Source organism: Augochlora pura, chromosome 3 (genome assembly GCF_028453695.1).
Source record: "Augochlora pura isolate Apur16 chromosome 3, APUR_v2.2.1, whole genome shotgun sequence".
Classification (NCBI taxonomy): domain Eukaryota; kingdom Metazoa; phylum Arthropoda; class Insecta; order Hymenoptera; family Halictidae; genus Augochlora; species Augochlora pura.
Genome location: NC_135774.1, coordinates 28,957,745 through 28,981,786, shown reverse-complemented (window position 1 = coordinate 28,981,786; position 24,042 = coordinate 28,957,745). Strand labels below are relative to the sequence as shown.

Genomic DNA, 24,042 nt, shown 5'->3' with positions numbered 1-24,042 from the left:
AAATAATTCGAGTTTGAAGATCTGTTTACACCTGCTGGAGATTTTTCCCGAATATCTCGCTGACTGAGATCGAATGTTCCCGTAGAACATCCCCGAAGGGGCAATGTACTCATCACGGCGATGATTTCTTTCGAGTCGAAAAAAAGAGTGAAACGGAACGTCGAAAATCGTCCGGACCGTCTCTCTCGTCGAAATCGTTTTCCCCGCTCGTTTCTCTGTCATCGGGGTCCCCGTTGGAACCAAGTTGGAACGCGTGTGAAAGACCCGCGTTTCGCGCGTGTTCCCCGACACTACGCGACGGAATTTCGAGGTACCAACGCCCGTGATCGAAGCACCATAAAACCGCCCCTCTCCGCGCCACCTGGCCACGAATCTTGGCCTTTTTCCAGTCACGTAATTCCTCGCTACGGCCGGCGCCGTTACAATTTAATCAGACGTTCCTGCAACCGGCCCCCACTGTCGCCATTTTGGTGTTCGCGGTGAAACACTGCGACGCATAACCGAACGGAGAAAATTAGGGACACCTTTTTCGCTGCAAAGAAGAAGAGATAATTAATGAAATTCGTTGCGCCTCTCCTGAAATTGTTGCCGCGAAAGAATTATCAAATTCCACAAATCGAAAAGCAATCTTCCCGGAAGATCGTTCAATTATCGCGGAATGGCGCGCAATTTTTACAGAAATGACAGAGGCGGACTAAGCGATCGGTCAACGAGGATTTTGAGAACCTGTCCGGGGGGAAGACGAGTTTGATTCGAATGATTTTCGAAGTCTCGATTCGGCCGACAAGCCGACGCGTCACCGGCGATTCTCGCGTAGGGATTTATTCGAGATCGATCGATTCGAGAATAGAATTAGAGGACGGGTTCTCGGGAGGTGCAAAAATGTCCGACACGCCCCTAATCGGTAGACACGGGACTCGCCGGCGGAATCGTGTATTTTTAAAGTCGTGTACAAAGGATAGACGCCAGACAAAAATAAAGGAGTCCTTTCGGAGGCGCCCCGATGGGAATTCCGCGTACAAATGGGAAAATTTTCTTCGTTAACTAAAAGATTCCTCGCGATAAAAATAATTCGTGGATTTTGTAAATTTGTAACAGCCAACGAATGCGTTGCGCCCCGAAAAGGAAATAAATTCCGTGACATTTCTCGAACGGCACCTGGACCGTTTCCATCATTTTCTTTATCAAAGCGACCGCGTTTCTCTATGGGAGAATTGAGAAACGTTCGAAATCCACGTGACGTTGAATCCGAATCACGGATTGATCGATCGTATCGACGATCGCAGAACCGTCGAACGGCCGTGAACCCTCGCCTGTCCGCCGCCCATTACCATTTTCCATTAAGGTGCCCGGCGGACAATGGAAACGCCGGGTTTTCCGGGAAGAAAACGGCCGAAGTCGAATTTCAGTGGGCGTCCCGGCGAACATCTGGTGCACAGATTCTGGTTGTTCGCCTCTCGCAGCATTAAAACTGCTTTCTCTAAACGGTATTTAGCTGGAAGCCGAACGAACGGCACGGTTCGGGTGTTTCCGGCAATTGCACACGTGCGTGGCCGTTAATGTAGGTAAAGTGTACAAGCCTGACCATTGTGCGGGGCTACCTGGGAGACCCGCCGCCATTTTTACAATCCTTAAAAGGCAATAAATCACCGAGCAGTACACGCGCACCTTTCGCCTATTGTCCATACTTTCTATAGGACCTGCAGAACGCTCAAAGGACCATTATTGGGGGGGTCGGGAACAAGTATGTAGCACCAGTCGTTTCATTGTTTCCGGAGAAAACCCGAAAACTTCGCTCCCAAGCCAGCCATAACTCTGATTCTACGGGGGACCGAACGTTTTTGCATTACGCTATAAAAACAGCCTCAACCCGGTCCACGGAAATAAATCTGTCTCATAAATACATCGTCGACTAGTATAGCGTACGCTGTTAATTAAAAAAGAAAACCTAACGTTTCAATAATATAGTCCTAATTACAGAAAAATTAGTAATCTGATAGACCAATAATCTGCAGATTTCTATGCAATTTTCATATTGTCACAGCTGATTTTTCAAGAATCAAATTCAGAGCTGTAAGACTGACCTAAAAATGTAAGTCCGAGCCTCCATCAAAAATTGTTGAACTAATTATCAAAAATATGTTTCCGTTGTTAAAATTTTGATGTGATACATTGTCTTGTACCGATATACAGTAGTTGATTCGCCGCAGCGAAAACGCTGTTGCGACGAGACGGTCGAAATTTACTTTCCGGCAAACGCGGTTCATTGATAACCGTCCGAAATGCTAGGGCTGCGACGTTATATAAATATAAGTGCCTACGTGTTTGTACTTGTGCGCGGGCATATATATTCTATATACATATAAATCCACATAGGTGTGCACGTGTGTATATTATTATGATTGAGCTCAATTGTCCAATTGCCCGGTCATTGAATGCCATATGTACAGCCGGGCTCGCCCGTTATTAGCGAACCGTCGATGATATTCTCAACCGGGTCGGCCGCGTTTCCACGGGGCCACGGGGCCGGGCCGGGTCGGGCCGTGTCCCCGTGATCGCACGGCGAAATGAGAACCCCTGCCAATCTTTTGTCTATTAAATGTATTCAACAGGGTAATAGCGGCTGATATTACCAATTGGACAATGAAAGAGATGGCAGCGGACCGCGATTTCCACCCCCTCACCCATCCCCCGTCGCCCTGACCTCCTCGTCGGGGGGATCACCGACACATTCAAGATTTCGTCAGGAGGCGACGATCTTGCCGTTGTCTCCGTTCCCCTCTCTCTTTCTCTGTACTCAAACGTTCCGCCTCGGCCAGACACGAGCGTCGAAGTTCAAGAACGCTTGTTGAAAACACCGGCCTTGAATTCCAAATTCTCCACCCAATTTTCGACATTATTTTTCGAGCAAAATCATTTCTCGACGGAAATTAACACGTGGAATGAACGCCGTATAACGAGGCAACCTCGTGAACGCGTTAAATCCAAATTAATTGTAACTATTAAATTGTAATTATTTCTTCAATAAAATAGATCTTATTATTCGCTGAAAGACCGTCCTAAAATGAAAATACCACCGATCCGGAACGCCCTCTTAATAGTCGCATTTCGGTTGATTTTGAGCCGCGGCCAAAAAAGATCGCCAACGCCTGTTTTAGAGCCACGGCATACATAATGCATCGTGTCCAACTCCCGAGTGACTCGACCATCATATTCACCGATAAGACATCGTCTTCCCTTCGGTCGAAGCTTCTCGTTAACAAGCCCAGGTACAATTAATCTCCAGTCCGCATCTCTGCGAACACCGCGGTTTTCAAGCGCCCGAAGAACCGCGATATATCCGGGACTTCGATTTTTCCCTCGACTTTTCCCACGACGTTTTCCCAGGGTAAAGCCTCGAGAGCCCAGAAGTACGCCGACCGTAATCTGGCACTGGTCCCGCGATATCTGGCTTCCAGCAATACGCGAAAGGGGGCCGTGGCACGCACACACTTGACCCGGCCGACGCTTAATTACGATTGTCTGGCATCGGATGGCGTGGCCGGGGCGAACCGGAGCGAGCCTCCATACGCTCATTAAGATAGCAGTCGGTCTTAAGCGGTGTCCCTTAATCTGCCCAAAGGGATCATCCTTTTTAAGGTATAATTATGCAGCCCCGGGGTGGACGGGGGCCCGCGTCGTGGCTCGGCTCCGACTCGTTTTGTACCTGGCAAGGGAGTGAGCAGAGAAGAGACTCGAATCCACCGAGCGTCAAACCGCTGAACGTTTCTATCTGTCAGCGGTCCTCTCCCTTCGCCGGCCTTTTTTCTATCCCCGGTGCATTTGTTTTTATATCAAACAACCGAGCGACCCGGAGCCGCAACGGAATCTTAATTAGAACGTCCGAGGCGTCTCCGGGACGAGACAACCCGATGTCTCTATCCGGAGACGTTGGCCCGAACTGCTGCGCTTATGCATCCTCTCGTCTGCCTCTGGCCACACAGTCGTCTAGCCCTGGCTTTTTATCTGCGGTCTCTAAGCGCCGGTTTCCATCGTCCATCGACGTCTCTGGGATGACATAGAGTAGGCCTCTGTTTCTGAAACTACGATCTAGCTAGAGTGAGCTAGTCGTTAGGAAGATTTTAGTCGAGGTTGTTAAACGCTAATATAGACTGAATTGTAAGTTCCCTGAGGCGGTTTATTGCTGGACAAGATGGTGTAGAACGGCCCGGACCGGGTGTCTTCGAAGTTTCGAACCGGGGAACATCGTGGCCTCTGTTTATGACTTCTATGACCTAGCAGAGAACATCTTAGTTGAGGTTCTTAAATATAGACTTAGCCAAAAAGGTAGTCCGACCGACGATCAATTAGAACTCGTGAGTTATTTCAGTTAATTTATAATAATTAAATATAATAAATGAGCCTTCAAAGTTTCTAGCTAGAATCTACCAGAGTCTCGGTCTCTGCTTGCTACAGGTTAAGCTAACCTTTAGGAACAGTTTATGCGATGCCTCTAAACGCCAATCTAAATTGTACTGTACGTCGCCCTAGGTTTCTGTCAGTGGTTAAAACGCAACAATGTGGTCTATGCATGGAGTCTTAGAAGTTCTTAGCCAGCGGATACCAAAGTCTAGCACCTAAGTTACTAGAATCCAGGATAGTCTTCAGGAACATTTTCTCTGCGCTTCGAAACACTAATTCAGATTGAACTGCACGTCCCCCGAGGTCGCCATCGCTGTCTAAGACGGTACAACGCGGCCTGAGTTAAGTATCTTCGAGGTTTCCAGCCAGAGGATACAAAGTTCTTCGTCTGCAGTAAGCCAGCCATTAGGGACATTTTATCTGAGGCTTCTAAACACCAATTTAGGTTTAACCGCGTGTCCCTTGAGGTCTCAATCACCGGTCGACGGTGCTCGAGGCGATCTTCGATGCTGCCAGCCGGCGGCCGGGCGCAGCCATCCTCGCCGCATGTTACAAACTAGCCGTTCTCCAAGAACTTGTTATTTAAGGTGTATACATGCTGGTTTAAAATGAACTACGTGTTTCCTAAGGTCTCCATCGTTGGCCAAGGCAGCGAGTACGCGTTCTCAAAAGCCCCCGGTCGCTGAAATATTAATCCGAGTTGAGCCGAGCATCCTGCGAGATCTCTATAACTCGTTATTAGAGTCCAGCGCGGCTTACATCGAGTTTTCTATCTTTAGCTACCGAAGCTCGGACAGAGTTACGCATTCACAAAGATCTCTAATACCGACTGCTTGCGATTCCCATCTAATTGGAGCCTAGACCAGATTAGAGTCCGTATATCCTCCAACGATTTCACTCTCAGCCGCTTGGTATCTAAATCAGTCGTTGCTTCTAGCTTGAAATCGATCCTGCCGATTTACCGCATCGACGAGAGAAATTGGTACGCTGTGTGGCTGTGGGGCACGTTTTCCATTTAACCCGTGTTTCTGCGATTTCGATCGATCGTATCTCCTCTTCTTTAATTGTCCAATTCTGTTTACGAGTCGCGAGACAATTAGCGAGAATTTACTGTGTCGAGAAATCAGGCTTAACCGGAGAAGCAGGATCGAGAAGAAATTAGTTTTCACACCGGAAGACAGCCTTGCGCCCGATACGGTTCTCATGGTCTTATCGCTTATCGAGCGTTCCCGTTGTTTACGAGAAACACCACGCGATGATTCACCACGCATCGTCGACCAAATTCTCGAATTATTCAACAAAGAACGGACGCTCCGCGCGATCCTCGTTAATCGTGCGTAATATATCATCCGTCGCGCGCAAGCAGACGACTGTTTCGTTAGGAAGATTAGCCGTCGAAACGACAAAACAACGCGGCGGACCGTGCTCGATATTGTCTTCGTGACAGAGTAATCTCGTGACTAATTGGACATTCGATGCACTTGACGCGGCATTTATCTGAACGATGACAATACGTTTGATTGCCGTGACGAATCGTTGATCCAAATAATAAACTAGATCCTGATATTCGATAATCCGCCGAAGCGAGCAAAGTCGATTTTACGTTTGAACGATTTGATTTAGGGTTAATGTGAAATTAATTCGCCGCGCACGATTAAAGCGACGAAACAATATGTTCTGCAATTGTTCGACGAGGAAGAACGAAATGAATAGATCAAGCAAATTTTATGCGTTTTCTAATCTTCGTTGTCGGCTGAGGAAATACGACTCCGCCGTTGTAAATTACTTTTGCAAGAAGTAGACACATTTTTGATCCCACGTTGAGAAAACAAAGCGTATTTCAGGGTTATCGTGTTTCAATTATAGAATTAACGCGAAGCTATTTAAGCCTGATTACACCGTAGAGGAGTTACATCGAGCTAGCTGGGAAATCAACTCCTCGTTTTGCAACGCGAAAAACGCGTTTCTGATTCCAATGTCCAGTTTCCGGGTTTACACAATAACCTCGGTAATCCACCGGGTATTGTTATACACTGATCCCGGCTCGTAATCCTCTCGAATTCGAAGCTGATACATCGTCGGGCTGGGTCTCGGAAGGCAAGAAAATGATTTCATCAGAGCGACGAGTTGCTCGTCGGAGGCCCTTGTTCCGGGACGGAAAAAACAGTGAAAGGGTTCGGGGTATCGAGTTCCCGCTTTGTAGAGATTAATACCAGTCGGTAGATCGGCGAAAAGCGGACTCTCCTCTGGACCAGATCGTCGTCGGATTAAGAATCCAAGATACGATCTAACCGCGTGGGATATCGGAGTAATACGAAACCGACGCGCGCATCGTCGAATTCTGTTACCCCTTCGAGCACGCACCCCATTCGTGTCTGGAACTCGGTTGAGATATAGCACGTGCCCCGACGAATTAATCTCTGGCTCGGGAGTGATAGCAGAGTGATACTAGAAATTAACCGCGTGCCAGCAGAGAAGGGAAATCATTTTCAGGAGATCTTTAATTTTAGTCGGAGGTTCTCGGATTATTTTTCCTGGAGTCGGAAATTTAGTAGAGAATTTCATAAGAATTAACTACATACAATTGACTTGAATTTATAATTTAACCCTCGACTACGGCTATCCGAATTTATCGCAACTATTTACTAAAATATATTGCTAAAGATGATTGAAACGATTCTGAATAAAAACGATGAACTGAAATTGAAGCTTGAAACCTCCGCTTTCCGATACTGCTTCCGAATTTTAAGTTGAACCAATCCCCGCCACCGGATCCCTTTAAACGCGACGAGATCATAGCATGCGGACAATTTCGTCGGGGTCAAAGAGATCCTAATTTTTCAAGCGAGGAATTTTGCGCGGCGAATATTATTCGCGGCGGATCGTTAAAAATAACTGTTTACGCTAAAAAGGGGGGCACGGCATCGCGAGGTTTTCGCGTTGCTGGTCGAGGAAGCAATTCGTTGCTCGCGGCTGTTGATGTTTGCGCGAGATGAAAGAGTTGCGTGCAGAAGTCCCGAATATTTTTGGAGGGTTGTTTACGCGGTTGGATACTCCGACGGACCGCGGACGATGTCCCTGAACGCTATTTCCACGTAGCCATTCTCTGAACCCGTCTTTCCTCCGCGAAAACTTATCTCTTTTCGCGAATAGTTCGCGCGACCGAAAACTCGAGGTGCCAGGGCACGAATCGTTCCGTGCTGAACTAATATTGGAATCGATTATTTCCACCGCATTGAACGAGTCGATTAAACTCATCGAACTTTCTAAGTTTTCAACGATTTTGTGTAAATCTTTTTAATTTAAATGGGACCTAAATTTATTTTGAGACTATTTATACAAAAAGTGTGGACGCGTAGAGATGAATTAAACTACCCCTAATTTTACCATGTCCAAATTTCAACAATATCCCTTGTCTGCTATACGTAATCCACTTCCCCGAACATCTAATTGCTCTCGAAATCCAATTACTTTTAAACCAACGATTTTTATCACTTAAAAAACTGAACACGAGCGACACGATGACCGAAACTGCCCATAATTTGTCACGAACCGTCTCGTGCGCGAGTACCATTAAAATCCGTTGCCTCGTGTCCTGAATCGGGACGAACGAAGTGACCAGTCCGCGTAATTGGCCCCCGGTTCAGCGTATATTTAAAACGACGATTCTCATCGGTAAAACGAATTGCACGGAGGTGCCATAATTTCTGTGGAACATCTTGTTTGGACGGTGATTCGCGGTCCGCGACCACCGGACTCGGTTCACGGTGCGTTTGAAGAGATTAACGCCGGAGCTCCCGGCCGGACGGAGCACCGCGACCAGATTAAACCGACCGTCCATTCGTCACGGCGGCGTCGACGAAAATGGACTCGTCGTTCGACGCGTGGCTGGACGATGCCCGGCCATCGGTTCTCATTACTTCGAGGAAATGTCATCGCATGCGGAACGCAACCCTTCCCCGCTGATTAATGAGAGATTTAATGGCGTTAACTTACCGAATTGGACGCGCAGACCCCCTGGACCCTCCTCGACGATCCAGATTGCAGACTGTTCCCTTGGATCCGGAGAACTTCGTCGCCACCGTCGCCTGCAAGTCCAATTAAAAACGATTAATTATGCGCTCGACTCGACCACTTTAATTGATCATTATTTCCATTAAAATTTATTCTTCCTTGAATCATCTTAATGAATTAAAAATGATACGGTAACGTTTTAAAAAATATTTCCGACTTTTTAATTATACCAAAGATTATAATTAATTAGTTATCGGATGTTACGATTACATCGAATTCGACAGCGAGAATTTCGATGAATTGAAGAACCGTGAAAGTCGACGACAGCAGTTGTGAATGAGAGAACCGAAAATGAATGAAACGCAGCGCGACCAGTTGGTGCAGCCGGCTAATTAAAAAGTTTACACGACAGATATCGGGCGAACAGCCGGTGTAAACACGATGTAAACTCGTTCGCGAACATTTCGAATAGAAAAGTCCCCCGAGCGTCGGGGCGCGTTGCTCTCGAGTTGATTAATTCGCGGGTTTGTTTTCGCTTCATTAAAATAGTTGCCAAGGTGCGCTGGTCAGACTCCGTGTCTAACGAAATGCTATGCCGTCTCTAAACATAGCGCGGAGTGCCTGGAAATCGCGGCGGATCGCGTAAACTCCACCGAATTTGATTGTTTCTTTTACACTTCGGGCCCGAGGTCTGCGTAGCATTCGCTTTTCTGTAATATCGTGGCGAGCGCTTCGTTTTTGGCAGCATAACTCCCGCTATAAAAATAATATCACGGACGCTACGACGGTTTGCGCGAAACAGAGATCCTTCGATGCGAATGACGTGGTCGGTGTACGAAATTCGCTCGGATTTTAGACGCGATACTTTATGTTCGATTTGGTCCGATTAACGAACAATTACGTGTTATTTATTTTGGTCGGACATACGGTAAACACGTGTGCCATTATTGTTAGGCCACCGGTCCCGGAGTCGAAACCATTTTGGCACACTTTTCGAGCGATCAATCTTCCTTGGTTCTAACACCTGCATCAATCCTTCATTTCTCCTTCCAAATTACCAACGCGTGGATCCTTCTATTTTTTTATTCCGCTGTTACGAATCGTATAAATAACCACGCTAGTTTTATACAAAGCCGAACTTTTAGTCCGCCCGAAGCGATCCAGGCGTCTCTCGATCGATTTTCGACGGTGCAGCACCCGATTCTAAATCGGACCGGCTCTCGGCCGCGGAAAATATTTTGAGAACCGGTCACGACCGCCGCTCGCGACCGCCTCGCGGAAGCCTCGCGCTCGCCTCTCGCGCGAAAACTTTGAAATTAATTTACGAGCGGCGCGTGCTATTCCCGACAAGCCACGGCACGAGAACACACCGCGCCGGGCCTTTTTCCGACGATCGCCGGAGATTTATTGGACGGGATTAATGCCCCGAGCCACGGGGACCGTGTATCCGTTACCCAGCGACACAATATTATCGACAGCTTTCTCACCGACGAGAGTCTCCGGGCTATATGTACGTCCGCGGTGAATAGAATTCGATACGGGGCCAGGAGAGTGCTTCTGAATACGGTGAAAACCGGCGTTCATAAATTACGCGTAGAGAACGGCTATCTAAAGCAGCGGGCAGCTCCCGTGGAGGATTAATTGGACTGGTCGACGACGACTGTGTCTACTTTTCTAGTCCTCCGTTTCGCGTAAATCATTATCGCGCGCCTCGCTGTATCCGCCGGCTGCCAGGCAGAACGGGGCCCCGGTTCTGAGCACTCCAGAGACATTTCAAACACCTGGCGAAAAATGAACTGTTCGGTTCAGTTTTATTTTTGAAATGTCCCCAAAGCAGGTGACTTACTTATACTAATAATTATTCTAGACATTTTCTATCGCGCTTGTCGACTCCGGATTTCATTGCTTTGGCGCACATTCGTACGTCTCGGTTCTAAATCATAATTAATGAGTAATCTTATAACTGAGATCAAACGGGAGTTTGAAAATTAAATGCTATAAAACGCTGACCGAAAACTTGCGTCACTTGGCAGTCGAGACCAGCGTCTCTATTGGAACGGTCCAACGCAGCCTAATTCGAATTCGAATTCTCGTCCCGCGTAAACAGGTAGCTCTTTGATCCCGGTCGACAAAGAGAAAACAGGAGGAGAGTCGACGCGCCGCGGAGAATAGCGACGGTGAAAAGGTGCGCGTTTGTCCGAAGACACGAGTAAATAAACGACCGGCGCAGAGCTCGGTCGCGTTGTCAAACGAGGGAGACTCGCAGCTCATGCTACCATTAGCTAATGGCCGACGCTCCCCCGAACGGATCGAGCCCAGCATTCTCGTTGCCTGTCTCGGCTATTTGCTTTTTGGAACGGAATATGTGCTCTCATCCTGCCACCGTTCGTCTCGTTGCCCACGGAAATAGAGGAACAGAAATGACTTCCAAGAGGTCGAGCGTTTTAAAATTTTCTAGAATATTCTCCGCCGTAAAAACGAAGCTGTCCGCGTGAAAGGTAATGCAGAATATCTTCTGTATGCGTTAAAAGACGCGTAAACGGGATACACTCGTTGTTCAGCGTGTAAATCTTTTTTCTCTATTTTTCGGAAGAGCAAAGTTAGCATTTAGTTCAATTCATGTGAAAGTCAAATGATATTCTCAAAATTTGTGGATCCCAATAGTATCGCTAATTTTTGATAGTTGGGTAGAAAGAACTAAACAGAATCGGAGATTGTAAAATATACGTCTATGCTACGAAACGATTCACGAAAATGTTATTTCAATAAACATGTAAAGTCGATCTACGACATTAAATTTTTTCTAACGACTTCGACTAGGAACGTTAACAGCGTTAGTCTATGAAGACGATCGCCTACCGGAAGACGCCAATCGCATCCGTTGTCCGATTTCGAATCGGAATCAGCCGACGATGGGACTCGTTCGATGAGTCTGGCGTGCGTACGAAGCTCGCACGTGACGCAGCCGCGTGTCCGAAAAAAGAAGCGTGAACGGAACTCGCGGCGAAAGACAATAAACTCGATCGGCGGAAGTCGGGAGCAGCACTCCGGGACAATCGGTCATTTGTGCGGGCTGCTAAGGATGTTTAAAGACCGGATTAAGAGACCCGTCCGTGGAAGATCTGGGGAGACCGGCGTGGAAATTAAAGCAGCCGGAGGACTCTCGGGGAACACGGAGACACCAGGAAATCGTGGGCGAGATGGAATTCAGTCGACTGTGTCCGATTAGATGATAAACACGCGTCTCTGTCTGTTAATTACACGAAACGGAGAGTTCTAGAAGATATGGAAATGATGCTCTCGCCGACGCGCCGTTTTAATCCGCCTTGCGAGAGCGGAGGAACGAAGCCTATTTCACAGTTTATAAACCTCGCCCTATAACATGATATTTGATTGTTTGATTCGTTGGTACAGCGTTTTCAATGATATCGAGCTATAGATAGTCCGCAATTGCGCAGATCGGCGAATTTGTGACGTTTAACATTGATAAATATGATATTTCTACATTGTCTTTACCAATTTCGAACTATTAACACCAAACGTACCGAGACAAAAAATGCCTAAAGTTTCTATTTTGCATAAAGGGCCGCAGTTTAGTTGTAAATCGACGAACGGAAATCTAATTCGCAAGTCAGTAATAAACGCACGAATTCCGTTTCTATAATTGTGCTACTCGACTCCTGTCGATTATACCGTTTTCTACGAAGAAAAAACGTCGGACCTGGCCCGCAAGGCTTACCGAACTGCAACCGGTGCGCAAACCATGAGCAGACCGGAGAGAACACCCTCGACAGACTTCTAAATTTAGTCTGACGCGTTCTGACGACGAGGAAGACGCGAATCGACGTCGACAGAAGGGGCCCCGAGGGGGCCGAGACGATTCCAGATGGGACGTCGGAAGGGACAGTGTCGCGATTCGCTTCTGGCCGAAGGCCAAACGGCGATACCTCGATGCTGAATTCATGAATGGACCGGGAAAATGAGTTTCCATGGTCAGGCGAGCTCGATTTTCGTTGAGACCGGGGCCACGCTTTCGGTGTCGAGCTCTCTTCGTCTCGCGACGATCTTCTTCGCCTTGGTCCTCAGGGTCAAGTTGGGTTCTTCGGCGAACCTTTCATTCACCAATCTCTGTCAAAAGAATCGTTTACGTATCAGTCGGCAGATTACTACATAAATGAATAAATAAATATAAATATATATATTTTGTGTTTTATAGTTTATATCAGAGTTAGAGAACATTTTATTCGAATGATATTAATTTGAAAAAAATAATTTAAATTAACATTTGTCCGAATAAGATTTTATTCCAGTAAGAATGTAACGACTAGTTAATTATGCCGTAATAATTACTGGACTAGAAGTTCCGATAGCTTTCGATTACAAATGTATGAACCGAGTTTCTCAATTAAATCCAACAATTTTCCAATTCGGCGTTGAAAAACAACGCAGACATTTTCTTTGAAAGGATTTCAGGGTGTATCGCAACAACGATTCGCGGAAGAATCGAATTAGAAGAGGCGGACGTCTGCCAAGCGGTGGCCAGTTCAGTTTATCTTCGTAACGTTAGATACAGTCGTTAGTTCCTGGGCAGGCCTTTTCTTTTTATCGTTCAACATAATTGAACGTCTACACGTTTTCCCGATATTGCAAGATTATTTGTTGAAATTTTCGTTACAGACACAAACGAAAAAGTTGAAAGAACATCGCTGCAACCAGTGGCGGTTTATGAAAACAGTTTGTTGAAAAAAATGTACATCGCTTGGCCCAATTATAAAAATATTGCTCCCGTTTCGAAAGATGTAATTTAAAGTGAACCTTGGATCTCGTTTATGCTCTCAATCAATTTTTATGCATCTGCCAGCAATGCTCAACCGTATCTTTAGCCTATGTTCTCGATCGGAATATTTTCTCCCGGCTATCGTACAATCTCACGGGAATAATGGTGATTCTAATTTCAGATCTCGAGCATCCTGATATGGTGGTGGTGCCGCTCGGCGAGAAGCTGATCCTGCGATGTTCGATGAACGGGGAAACTACCTGGTACAAGGATAACAAAATATTCCGGGCACCGTCGCCGAGGGTACGGCTGATGAAGCAGTCCTTGAGATTCAAGTATATCGAGCCCGAAGACGCGAGCTCGTACGCTTGCCTGGTCGAATCGAACGCGACGGCCGAATGGCGGAACGTGACGATACGAATCGAGCAGTTGCAGAACGACGGCTACCAGCGCGATGTCGACAAACTGGACACCGTCATGGGAGCCCATCGAGCCGAGGAGGAAACGAACGAGCTGGAAAACGAAGCGAGAAGTGAGCCCCTTTCTTAGAACTATTAAAAATCTGATAATGAAATGTAAATTAACTGATCGGAGCTTCGAAGCAAAGAGTTTCATAACTTATGACTTATTCACAATCTCAACCATGGTTCATTAGCTTCCATCGGTTATTTCTTTCTCAAGAATCTTCGAGGTCGTCACCGTCTAAATACAACTCATCAGTAATTGATTGAGTGATCCAATCACCCGGGCTCTATCAACGTCTAATTGAACTTGTACATAATCTCGATTAAAGGGTTTGCTCGCAATTTTCTCATACAGAATCCTCGATCAGTAATCTATGGATTCTATGTATCCAGTTCTCGCGGTTGTCTCTTCAAGTTTTTTTATAATCCATATTCAGTATCTAGTCGAACGTTTTCGTCGGTACTGACATCCGCTATCGATTTCCTGTCAGATCTTCCAGAGACCAGGTCGTTGCACTTGGAGAGCGACAACGTGGACAGCGACCTTGAGAACGAAACCGCAGGCGAACACAATAACACCGTCCCGGAACGTGCACCGACGTTCAACAAGAACGTGGAGATGCCTACCGTGGTCGTGAAACCAGCCGGCAACATGGTTCGCCTGAGATGTCCCAGTTTCGGCAACCCAAGACCCAACATCACCTGGTACAAGAACAACGAGATACCGAAACGAACATTGGGCACCGTTGTCATCACCAAGTGGACCTTTAGGCTAGAGGATCTGGTCCCCGAGGACAGCGGCAATTACACCTGCGTGGTTTGCAACATCCTGGGCTGCATCAATCGGACTTCGAAGGTCGACATTATCGGTGAGCAGAGTCATCTTTCGTTGCACCACGATGTTATGGTGCTGTCCATGAAAATGAATGTCCACGAAGCTGTTTACGTAGATATCCTAGTAAAAAGAATATAGACGGCAATTACAGAAAAGCTGTAGACTTTAGGTGGTTAACTAGAGTTTAGAAGTTTGGACAGCACTGCGACATATCGATGCCACAATTTAGAGGATACGATGTCTAGGAGGTAGTTAGGTTGCAACGTATAAAGCATTGTTACGCTTGCGACGATATCGATGTAAGTTTCTCTGGTTTATCGCTTAATCTGCAAGCCAGACGAAGGGTATAATCGTATAAGATTCGCGAATTCAGCAGCCAAGATTCAGCAACCAAAGAAACATCATCACCGGCATACGTTGCAACCTAAGCTAGCCGTGATCGGGTCCGCTAACCGTTGACCGCATCTGTAGAGCGTTTTCCGCACAAGCCGTACATCAACGAGGATTTCCCAAAGAACGTGACGGCGGTGGTGAACAGCACGGTGACCTTCAAATGTCCGATCGTGTCTGATCTCGAGCCCTTCATACAATGGCTGAGAGTGGCCGAATACCCGGGCGACCAAGAGAATTCGCCGGACGGAATTCTGCTGGAGGTACAGGCGGCTTGTAAACCGTTCATTGGTGGAGGTTCTTGCCTGTATCCTCGTTAAGGTCGCCGCTTACTTTGCGACCGACTCCCGAAAACACTCTATTTAATTCCGAACAATATACAGCACGGGAATTTCCGGTGGCGCTTCTCTGTTGCACTCCAAAACATCTCTTAGTGACTAACCATTACGGTGGAGGAGCTGAACGATCTTTCTCTTGTACCATAATTTCCAGATGGATTGCCGGTGGCTCTACCTCGATCTTGTACATTGTGTTTCGATGAGGTCGTCATTCTCCGTTGGAACTACCAATCGATGTCGATCCACGATCTGAAATTTAAAGCAGAGTTTAATGATGCATATTGTCTCGTTATCCTCGATGCAACCGTTTCCGAGGATGCCGAGGATACCATCTGCTTGGTAGTTCCAGCGTCGACAGTTCTTCTAAGTAATCCTCTAGGGTGCCGGTCTGTCTTTACGATGTGTGGATGTTCATCGAGATCGAATTCATCGAACGGTCGAATGTTCCGAAGACTAACAAGTGGATTCGCTCTCGAAGGACACGTTTTTTTTTTTCTCCAACTTTCTCTTCTTGTCACGATTCTCGAGCTTCGGTAAAACCGGTGGTTGGGTCTATTTTTTCCTGTAGAGAGCGTGAAGCACCGGCCAATACTGACGACGGCGCCGAGGAACACGACCGTCCAGATCGGCATCAACGTGACAATGACCTGCAAGGTCCTCTCCGACGCGCACCGTCACCTAGAATGGTATCACGGTTATCACACTTCTTTCGACACTGTGAACAAAACCAATCAGAGTATGCGGGTGGAGGTCAAGGTGGGCACGTAGAACTATTTGCATGATATATCGCTTCACTCCCTACCTGCGCATTCCCTGTTCTCGAGATCAAACTGTTCGCCTTTCTAACACAACTATCACGATCTTCCAACTAATTCTGCACCGTATCTCTGTTCAACGAAATTGTTCGAAACGGAGTTTCTTCGTGAAATGTTTTCTTCCCGATGTAAATGTCCTCGAGTATCCCAGTAAAGTGCTGACTTATTCTCCTATTCAAACTTCAACTTTCGAACGTGATCCGATTTTGGATCTCGAAGGAGCCCGCGATAATTTCGAATGAAATTCTGTGTGTCTTTAGGATGTAAACTATGCGGAGAACCCGGAGGTGCTGAGACTGTACAACGTGACGGAGAAAGACGAAGGCTGGTACACTTGCATCGCTCAGAACACGTTGGGCGAGACCTTTAGCAGCGCCTATCTTAGGGTAGTCGAATGTGAGTGATCGTATATCATTGTGTGTACCTTGGATTCATTGTCCTCGAACGAACGAGTACATTGATCATGTTCTTCCAGCTCTCGAGGACCACCGGGTGCCAATCCCAGCGAAGCCGCAGATCCTCGTGAACATTCTGGCAGCGGTGCTGTTCATCTTCTTCGCGGTGGGCGTCGTAGTGGTGATCTACATCTTCCACCGTCTGAAGCGCGAGAAGATGAAGAAGCTGTTGGCGATCGAGACAGCCAGGGCCGCGGTGGTCACCCAATGGACGAAGAAAGTGATCGTGGAGAAGCAGAACCTGGTGAACGCGCAGAACGTTCAAGAGCCGTTGCTGATGCCGGTGGTGAAGATCGAGAAGCAGAAGTCGACGGTCGCCGCGGAGGACAGCAACGGTGGCAGCATATCCGAGTACGAGCTTCCTGTTGACAGCGCGTGGGAGTTGCCCAGGGAGCACTTGGCTTTGGGCAACACTCTTGGCGAGGGAGCCTTTGGCAAGGTGATCAGGGCGCAGACCAACACCGGCAAACCTGGAATACCTAACGTCGTGGCGGTTAAGATGTTGAAAGGTAAGAACATTGAACAGAATTCTTTTTGTTATGAACTTCACGCGCGAAGAACGTGTCGATTGATCCAAGAATCTGTTTCACAGAGGGTCACACGGACGCGGAGATGATGGACCTGGTCTCTGAGATGGAGATGATGAAAATGATCGGAAAGCACGTAAACATAATCAATCTGCTGGGTGCCTGCACGCAGGGTGGGCCGCTGTACGTGGTGGTGGAGTTCGCTCCCCACGGAAACCTACGCGATTTCCTACGGGATCACAGACCTTCCTCGGGGTACGAGCCGACGATAGGCCAAGACGCCAAAGAGAAAAAGACCCTGACGCAAAAGGACCTGGTCTCTTTCGCGTACCAAGTGGCCAGGGGCATGGAGTACCTGGCGAGCCGAAGGTGCATTCACAGAGACCTGGCTGCCAGGAACGTCCTTGTCAGCGACGAGTACGTGTTGAAGATCGCTGACTTCGGTCTTGCCAGGGACATCCACTGCCACGACTACTACAGGAAGACCACGGATGGACGGTTGCCGGTGAAATGGATGGCGCCGGAGGCTCTGTTCCATCGGGTCTACACCACTCAGTCCGACGTGTAAGTAGTGTTTCCATCGGATGCTTCGAAAAGTCGCACGACGAGAAGGATTGTTCCGTAAACGTGATTGTTTCTACAGATGGTCGTACGGAATTCTGTTGTGGGAGATCATGACGCTGGGTGGCACACCATATCCGTCCGTACCTTCGGTGGAGAAGCTGTTCCATCTGCTGAGAACCGGTCATCGAATGGAGAAACCACCTTGCTGCTCCATCGAAATGTAAGCACATTCGACTTCAGAGTTCTCCTTCCAGGTATCTCGGAATAGTGCGCTTATTAACCGATGTCAAATTACAGATACATGCTGATGAGGGACTGCTGGAGCTATCAGCCGAACGAGCGACCTATGTTCGGGGAACTGGTCGAAGATCTTGACAGGATACTAACGATAACTGCGAACGAGGTAAAGCAGACGCTTCTGAAGAATAAATCTCTTCTCAATAAATTCTGTAGGGCTCGAGTTGGAAGTAGCTGAGATTCAAACTAGGTACCGAGTTAGGTCAGAAACCTGTTTTCTCTAAATCGATTGTTTTCCTGGATTTTAGGAATACTTGGACCTCGGACTACCTCAGCTGGACACCCCGCCATCCAGCCAAGAGTCCAGCGATGCCGAGGACGATGACGGTGAAGAAACATTCCCGTACCTGCTCTGAGCTTAGCGCCCGGTCTTTTGCGGGATTCACCGAGGAAAACCCATCCATGAGGATCGACGAACGAAAACGACGACGAAGAGGACGTTGAGGAAAAGGATCGAGGAAACCCGCTGGATCGACCAGCGAACACGCCAAATAATCGAAATCAGTATTGACCTGTTAGCGCGTATTTTTCGTAGAGTTTAAGGGAAAGAGAACAATTGTCAATTGAGAAGCAACTCCGGCCTTTCGAGGAGACTGATTTTTCTTAACGAGACCACTGTATTTATTATCCCTGTATCGTTGTACCCTGGGAAGTTAGGCTCCCGACGATGCAAGACCGTCGCCATCGGCACGGTCCCAGTATTGGAACGCAGTCGTTCCCAGATATTTTTCTACGATTCTCAGGTTTCACGGTTCGTCCGAGCAAGGAACGAACTTCACGAAAGACTTCGATGCGCTACCTAAACTGCATCCGAAGCGTCCAGGCCGAAAAGAATAAGCCTCGTTGAACACAGGCGAACGGGGACCGTCGCCGAGGATCTCTCTCGGATTCGACGGGGGCGTCACCTGTCTAGACCAAGTACGAGAGCACCCTTTGCCCTGGAACCGTCCTAGGTTGCCCCGGCGGGCAACCGTTTCGCGACAAATGACGCCGGAGACAGACGATGAACTGCCTTGTTCTTTCTAAGTGCCTCGAGGGGGCACGACCTCCTCGTCAGCTCCCGTTTCACATGGGGACCAGAATAGCACCCCGCAGGGCAATCCTGGTCTAAGCGCGAACGGAGAGACGGATAAATAAGAACGCGTGAAACGTCGTCCAATTTCTACATGTTATACCGTGCCATTGATAAGTGCCTTGGAAAGATGGCGGAAGTTTGAAGTTCGGCCAGGGCTCGTTTTGTAAAAAGAAAAAAAAAAGAAAGAACTGAAACCGGAAGGAGGACGGATATACAGCCGGGAAGACTTCGAATTCTTCTTCGGGACAACGCGTATTTCGAGGCGGAGAACAAAAAAAAAACGTGTTTGTAAACTAGTCAATCAATGAAACATGGAACGTTTCTCTGTAAGATAGCGACTTTTTTAGGTGGACAACGACCGCGAGTTTCGACCGCAGCGAACCCGCGTATGTTTCGTTTTTATAGGTTTTATCTATTGTCTTCATCTGTTTTCTTTTGTAGAAAAAAAAAAGTGTTAGGACCGTAAGGGCGAGAGAAGAGAGAGAGAAAAACTTTGGTGCGCGTTGGCGTGTCGGCGGGCCGACGTGTTGACGGTTATATATGTATATTTCTCTTGTTGGATCGGCTCGTCGACAGTTCCAACGCGGACGATGTATAGTTCTACGTGGGAGGAGACGTTGATGATCGTTAATTGTATAATTTTTTTTTTTGTACGAGAACATTTTGCACGCGAACAAAAATCGGTAATCATCGTCCACGCCTGCCGCCGCGCACACGACGGTTGTATAAATGGTGCATGCGAGACCTAGGTGCTTAGTAGTAGATAATTTATTTCCTTGTATATTGTTACTTAGAACACTTAGAAGGCCTTCTCTGTTTCTTTTATATACGGCGAACCCCGAGTCGGTCATTGTAAAATATCACGCGCCGAGTTCTCTTAATCGAAGAACACACCGACCGACGTCGACGACGAATCCTCTGTACATAGGCACCGACTTGTTTATTTAAAAGCTACTTTTTGTTACCCAAGCGCACCTAATGGTAGCCAGTAAACCAGCATTTACCAAGGTAGACATGTATGTATAGTTTCTGCGTAAATATTGGATTATTATTGTAATGTGAGTTTCATCTCGAATAAAATGATTCGAACTGTACTGCACGATTTTTCACTCTCTCAAAATGTTCTTGCTTGTGTGGTTGATATACTAGTTGATTATTGACCAGTAAACTATTTTATCTAAAAATTTATTAAGAGTCAGATAAAAAAGTAATTTGAACGATAATGCGTATAGCTTATTCCCTATAATTTTTTTTCTTCGCCTGGACTTAAAAATTCTCTCGGTCTCGTTAAATTTAAATGTTCACATAGAAAAATGCAGTCATCCTATCCTAACAGTGGTTCCTTAAATAAAGGCGGCAAAGGGGTTAAAATTCACCATAAATTTCGTATTTTTGCTTTGATTATTATTTGAAACTATATTTCAATCCCGCAATTAATAAATTCCTACAATTATCTTTCGTTTGTAGGTAAAGTCATGATAACGAGCGTGCATAATTCAGTTGCACTGTAGCCCGACGATCGGCTTCGATCTAACGGCTATAAACACGTAGCGAAGTAAATTACGCACGGTATTAAACAAGATATACAACTGGCATAATGAATATAAACGATCGAATAAAGCTTATTTTGCATGTGATTGATCGAAGGAGGATACACACAATCAAATCAGCCCCCCCACTACGGGACCGAACCGCGTGTCCAGAGAAAAGTTGACTAACCACAGACCGATGGCGCTCGGATCAGTTCGTTTTGTTGTCATCAGCCACATTTACACTAATTTGTTTTTACCAAGTTTTTAGTGGAACCTTTAATTTTCTATTCATCCACTTTAACAACGATACCACCACGGAAGATGCGGAGGATGGTGCGGACCGTTTACACAAAATTTCCAAACGAATAGCACGAGTGACAGTTGCCGTTGCAGGCTACCACTCGACATTTCAGGTTAGAATCCGATAACCCACTTTTTTCGGGGCACTATATTTTTTTTACATCTGTCAGTCGCTGCGATCCAGATTTTATTTCGTTCGCGGAAGATTAGAAATTATGCCGGATCACGAGATAACGCAAAGGGTTCTGCCAAATTCGATGATTTCAGAGTTTTGATCGTTCGAGTCAACACTACTTCTTCTCAACACTTTTGTCAACATTGTCCATTAAATTTTCTAAATAAAAACGACGTAAATTGAAAAGTATCTGCTAATAATTGAAAAGTATCTTCTGATAATGAAAAGTATCTGCTGTAATTTAAAACTATCAGCTTTTTGTCATGGGATATTCATCTAATAACCTTCATAGCTGATAAAAATTAGTCATGATCAGAGAATAGGCATAGCAAAGCTAAGAGTTGAGGTTTTTAAGAATAAAAAAGCGTCAAAAGGATTAATATTTTATTATATTGATTTATTAAAATACCTTTGTAAAAATTAATTGAATTAGTAGAGTATATATGAAAGCGTTCTCCAATCAAATACTTCAATGCAACCAATGTCTAATATGACTGTATTATGACTGTATTGTGATACCTGAGTAATATTTATGTTGATATAGGTAGCTACAATTATTAAATGGTGATTATCAGTGCCATGGAGAGGAGAATCAAGTTGAAAACACTGAATAGTCACATAACTTGTAAAATATGCTGGGGTTATTTAATAGATGCCACCACTGTCACAGAATGTTTACATACATTTTGCAAAAGTTGCCTCGTGAAACATTTAGAAGACAAGCACACATGTCCAGCATGTCAAATAGTGATACATCAATCGCATCCCCTACAGTATATAAGCTTCGACAGAACTATGCAAGATATCGTCTACAAATTAGTTCCTGATCTTCAAGAAAGTTAGTAATTCTGTTCTTGTCAATGATAATCAAAGTCATACGTGTGTAACCAACTATGTTTCTTTTCAGATGAAATTAAAAGAGAAAGGGAATTTTATAGAGCAAGGGGTCTACCTTGTCCGAAAGATGTTCTACCCAATGCCGGAGAAGTAGAAGAGGAGAAAACCACAGCGGATGCACATGCAGAATCAGATTACCATCGTGCAGATGAACAGGTATAACTGAATAAATCATTAGCACTTTTGTTAATTATTTACAGTCTCGATTAATTTACTCTTATCCCTCAGGTCAATGTGTGTTTGGAATGTATAAATACAAGTTTAAAAACCCTAAAACGGAGATTCATCAGGTGTTCTGCCCAAGCAACTATTACACATTTGAAAAAGTTTATTGCCAAGAAAGTTCTCAACGGGATGGAAAAATATCGGGATGTAAGTAAACAGACTGTGATAACACGGTCGTTGTCCTCAGTTGTCGCTTACTTATCAATATACATGTTGCAGATTGATATTTTGTGCAATGACGAACTGTTAGGTAAGGACCACACATTAAAATTCGTTTACGTGACGAGATGGAGGTTCCGGGACCCACCCCTAAGGCTACAATATAGACCACGAATAGACATCTAAGACTAATATTTCTGTGTTCGGTGAAATTGCAAAGAATCTGTACCTACTTTATACGTTTCCTAGTTCTATTCGTGTATCACCCATTGTAGTACTTATTTCTGTGTTCTCACACAGCAGGAACTTCAGATTGAATTCACAAAATGTGGAGATGGTTTCTTGCAACAGAAAGATGAAAGGAAATGGCTTTAGACTTATATCTTTCTACCGTATCACTTTAATGCAGAATACCAATAGTCATTTAGCACAACGTATTTGTAAAAATAGGAATCCCGTCAGTATACATAATTGATTATATCTTTCTTTGTTCTCTTCGAATAGCTAGTGATTCGAATCGTTTGCATATTGTCACAAGTGAGTTACATTAACTCGACTCTTTATTATTAATTCGGTGCGTTACTTTTTACTCGAATAGAGGTTCTTGTGTAATTGTAGTAATGTTAAGTAGATCAAGCACAGAATGTGACACGTTGCGCGAGAATGACGGGGGTGTAATGAAAAGAAGAGAGAGAGAGAGAAGAGAGAATATGTCTGTTTATACGCAGCGTCGCGGAACGTGTTTCAAGAAACATTTAGTTGCAACGTTAGAAAATTGCACTATGCTCTGTGTGTTCTTGTATGGATCTTCTGTGACTATTTTTTGTCAAGCATTTGTTCCGTGAGACAAAATCGCCAGTTACCGACTTTCACGGATCTATGGAAGTTAGTTGCTTATTTTTCGTCATAACCGGCGATGGGACAAAATCGCCCCTTCTATTCGTAAAACGTAAGAAGTGAATTGTTTTTTGATACATGCCCCGATTGTATATATAGAATATTTTTGACAGAATTCCAAATAACATTGCGGATAGACACAGCTTTGTATTAGACGAAAAAGGGATAAATGGAAACAAAAAAGAGAAATCGGGCCCAGACGTGGATGATCTTGGGCCCCTTTAACTTTGTATGTTTACGCACTGTACACATTCTAACCGGCCCCGAATTTCTCTCAATGCCGCACTACAAAATGAATTTTATCAGATGTGACATATTTTCTCGAGGGATTTGATAAGAACAACCACGTGTTGAGCGGAATGCGGGGCATTTGTCGCTTTGTAGTGAATGAACTTGTTTCATCGGACAGTGTAAAGCGAGACAACCGTGTGATTGTATATAAACATTCTAGGGAAATGAAGTGAAATCGACTTTACAAAGTAGCAGCATTTCATGAATGCTAGTGCTTGTACGTTGTACACTATGTGTGTATCTCCATAAATTATTAAATAAATATGTTTTGTACAGTATTAGTAAATTTCTTTAACACAAAACTGCACATTTTCAATTGTAATCACATTAATTCCATTAACTCGTCTCACTAACACATTATTTGAAAATTATATTTATGGCAACACTTCGAATGATAACAATTTGAAAGTACCGCCTTTTCCAAACCGAAACCAATATGTTGGAAATTCGATATCTCGCAAATTGCGATTGTCGAACAGACATGGCTGCTCCATTTAAAGCGCGCTTGCCGCCAGAAGCACTAACGACGCAATGCGCATTTAAACGTTAAATAAAATTACAAATTTGACCGAATGATCGAAACCAATTTAAATACGTCAAAAAATATGTATTCC

At 45.5% G+C, this 24,042-nt stretch overlaps 3 protein-coding genes across 11 annotated transcripts in view; 2 read left to right on the top strand and 1 right to left on the bottom strand.

The window, feature by feature from the left end:
- Window positions 1-20,044, top strand: part of LOC144479033 (fibroblast growth factor receptor homolog 1) — an 80,965-nt gene extending 60,921 nt beyond the window's left edge. For both annotated transcript variants that reach the window (XM_078197497.1, XM_078197498.1), the window contains exons 3-11: window positions 13,374-13,724; window positions 14,148-14,525; window positions 15,788-15,975; window positions 16,295-16,430; window positions 16,510-16,998; window positions 17,082-17,580; window positions 17,660-17,800; window positions 17,878-17,983; window positions 18,126-20,044. In XM_078197497.1, the coding sequence (XP_078053623.1) occupies window positions 13,374-13,724; window positions 14,148-14,525; window positions 15,788-15,975; window positions 16,295-16,430; window positions 16,510-16,998; window positions 17,082-17,580; window positions 17,660-17,800; window positions 17,878-17,983; window positions 18,126-18,233 (2,396 nt within the window). In that variant the 3' untranslated portion in view covers window positions 18,234-20,044. The remainder of the gene's footprint in view (window positions 1-13,373; window positions 13,725-14,147; window positions 14,526-15,787; window positions 15,976-16,294; window positions 16,431-16,509; window positions 16,999-17,081; window positions 17,581-17,659; window positions 17,801-17,877; window positions 17,984-18,125) is intronic.
- LOC144479034 (uncharacterized) overlaps window positions 1-24,042 on the bottom strand; it is a 78,339-nt gene that overhangs the window by 54,051 nt on the left and 246 nt on the right. For 2 of the 8 annotated variants that reach the window (XR_013495464.1, XM_078197505.1), the window contains exons 1-7: window positions 16,459-16,578; window positions 15,549-15,897; window positions 14,945-15,468; window positions 14,284-14,611; window positions 13,453-13,705; window positions 12,155-12,543; window positions 8,398-8,489 (exon numbers count right to left, since the gene is read on the bottom strand). Coding sequence is in view for 6 of the 8 variants with exons in the window: in XM_078197505.1 (XP_078053631.1) it covers window positions 8,398-8,489; window positions 12,155-12,180 (118 nt within the window). In the remaining 2 variants the exon portion in view is untranslated. Of the gene's footprint in view, window positions 1-8,397; window positions 8,490-12,154; window positions 12,544-13,347; window positions 13,706-14,283; window positions 14,612-14,944; window positions 15,469-15,548; window positions 15,898-16,458; window positions 16,969-24,042 lie in introns of those variants that run through there. The other 6 variants (XR_013495465.1, XM_078197503.1, XM_078197499.1 and 3 more) reach the window with 6 other exon arrangements.
- On the top strand, window positions 20,683-23,694 carry L(3)73ah (polycomb group ring finger 3-like lethal (3) 73Ah). Its single transcript, XM_078176920.1, has 5 exons — window positions 20,683-20,897; window positions 21,504-21,797; window positions 21,867-22,012; window positions 22,085-22,228; window positions 22,301-23,694. Exons 2-5 carry the CDS (start codon window positions 21,521-21,523, stop codon window positions 22,424-22,426), a joined length of 693 nt encoding a protein of 230 aa, XP_078033046.1. The 5' UTR covers window positions 20,683-20,897; window positions 21,504-21,520; the 3' UTR covers window positions 22,427-23,694.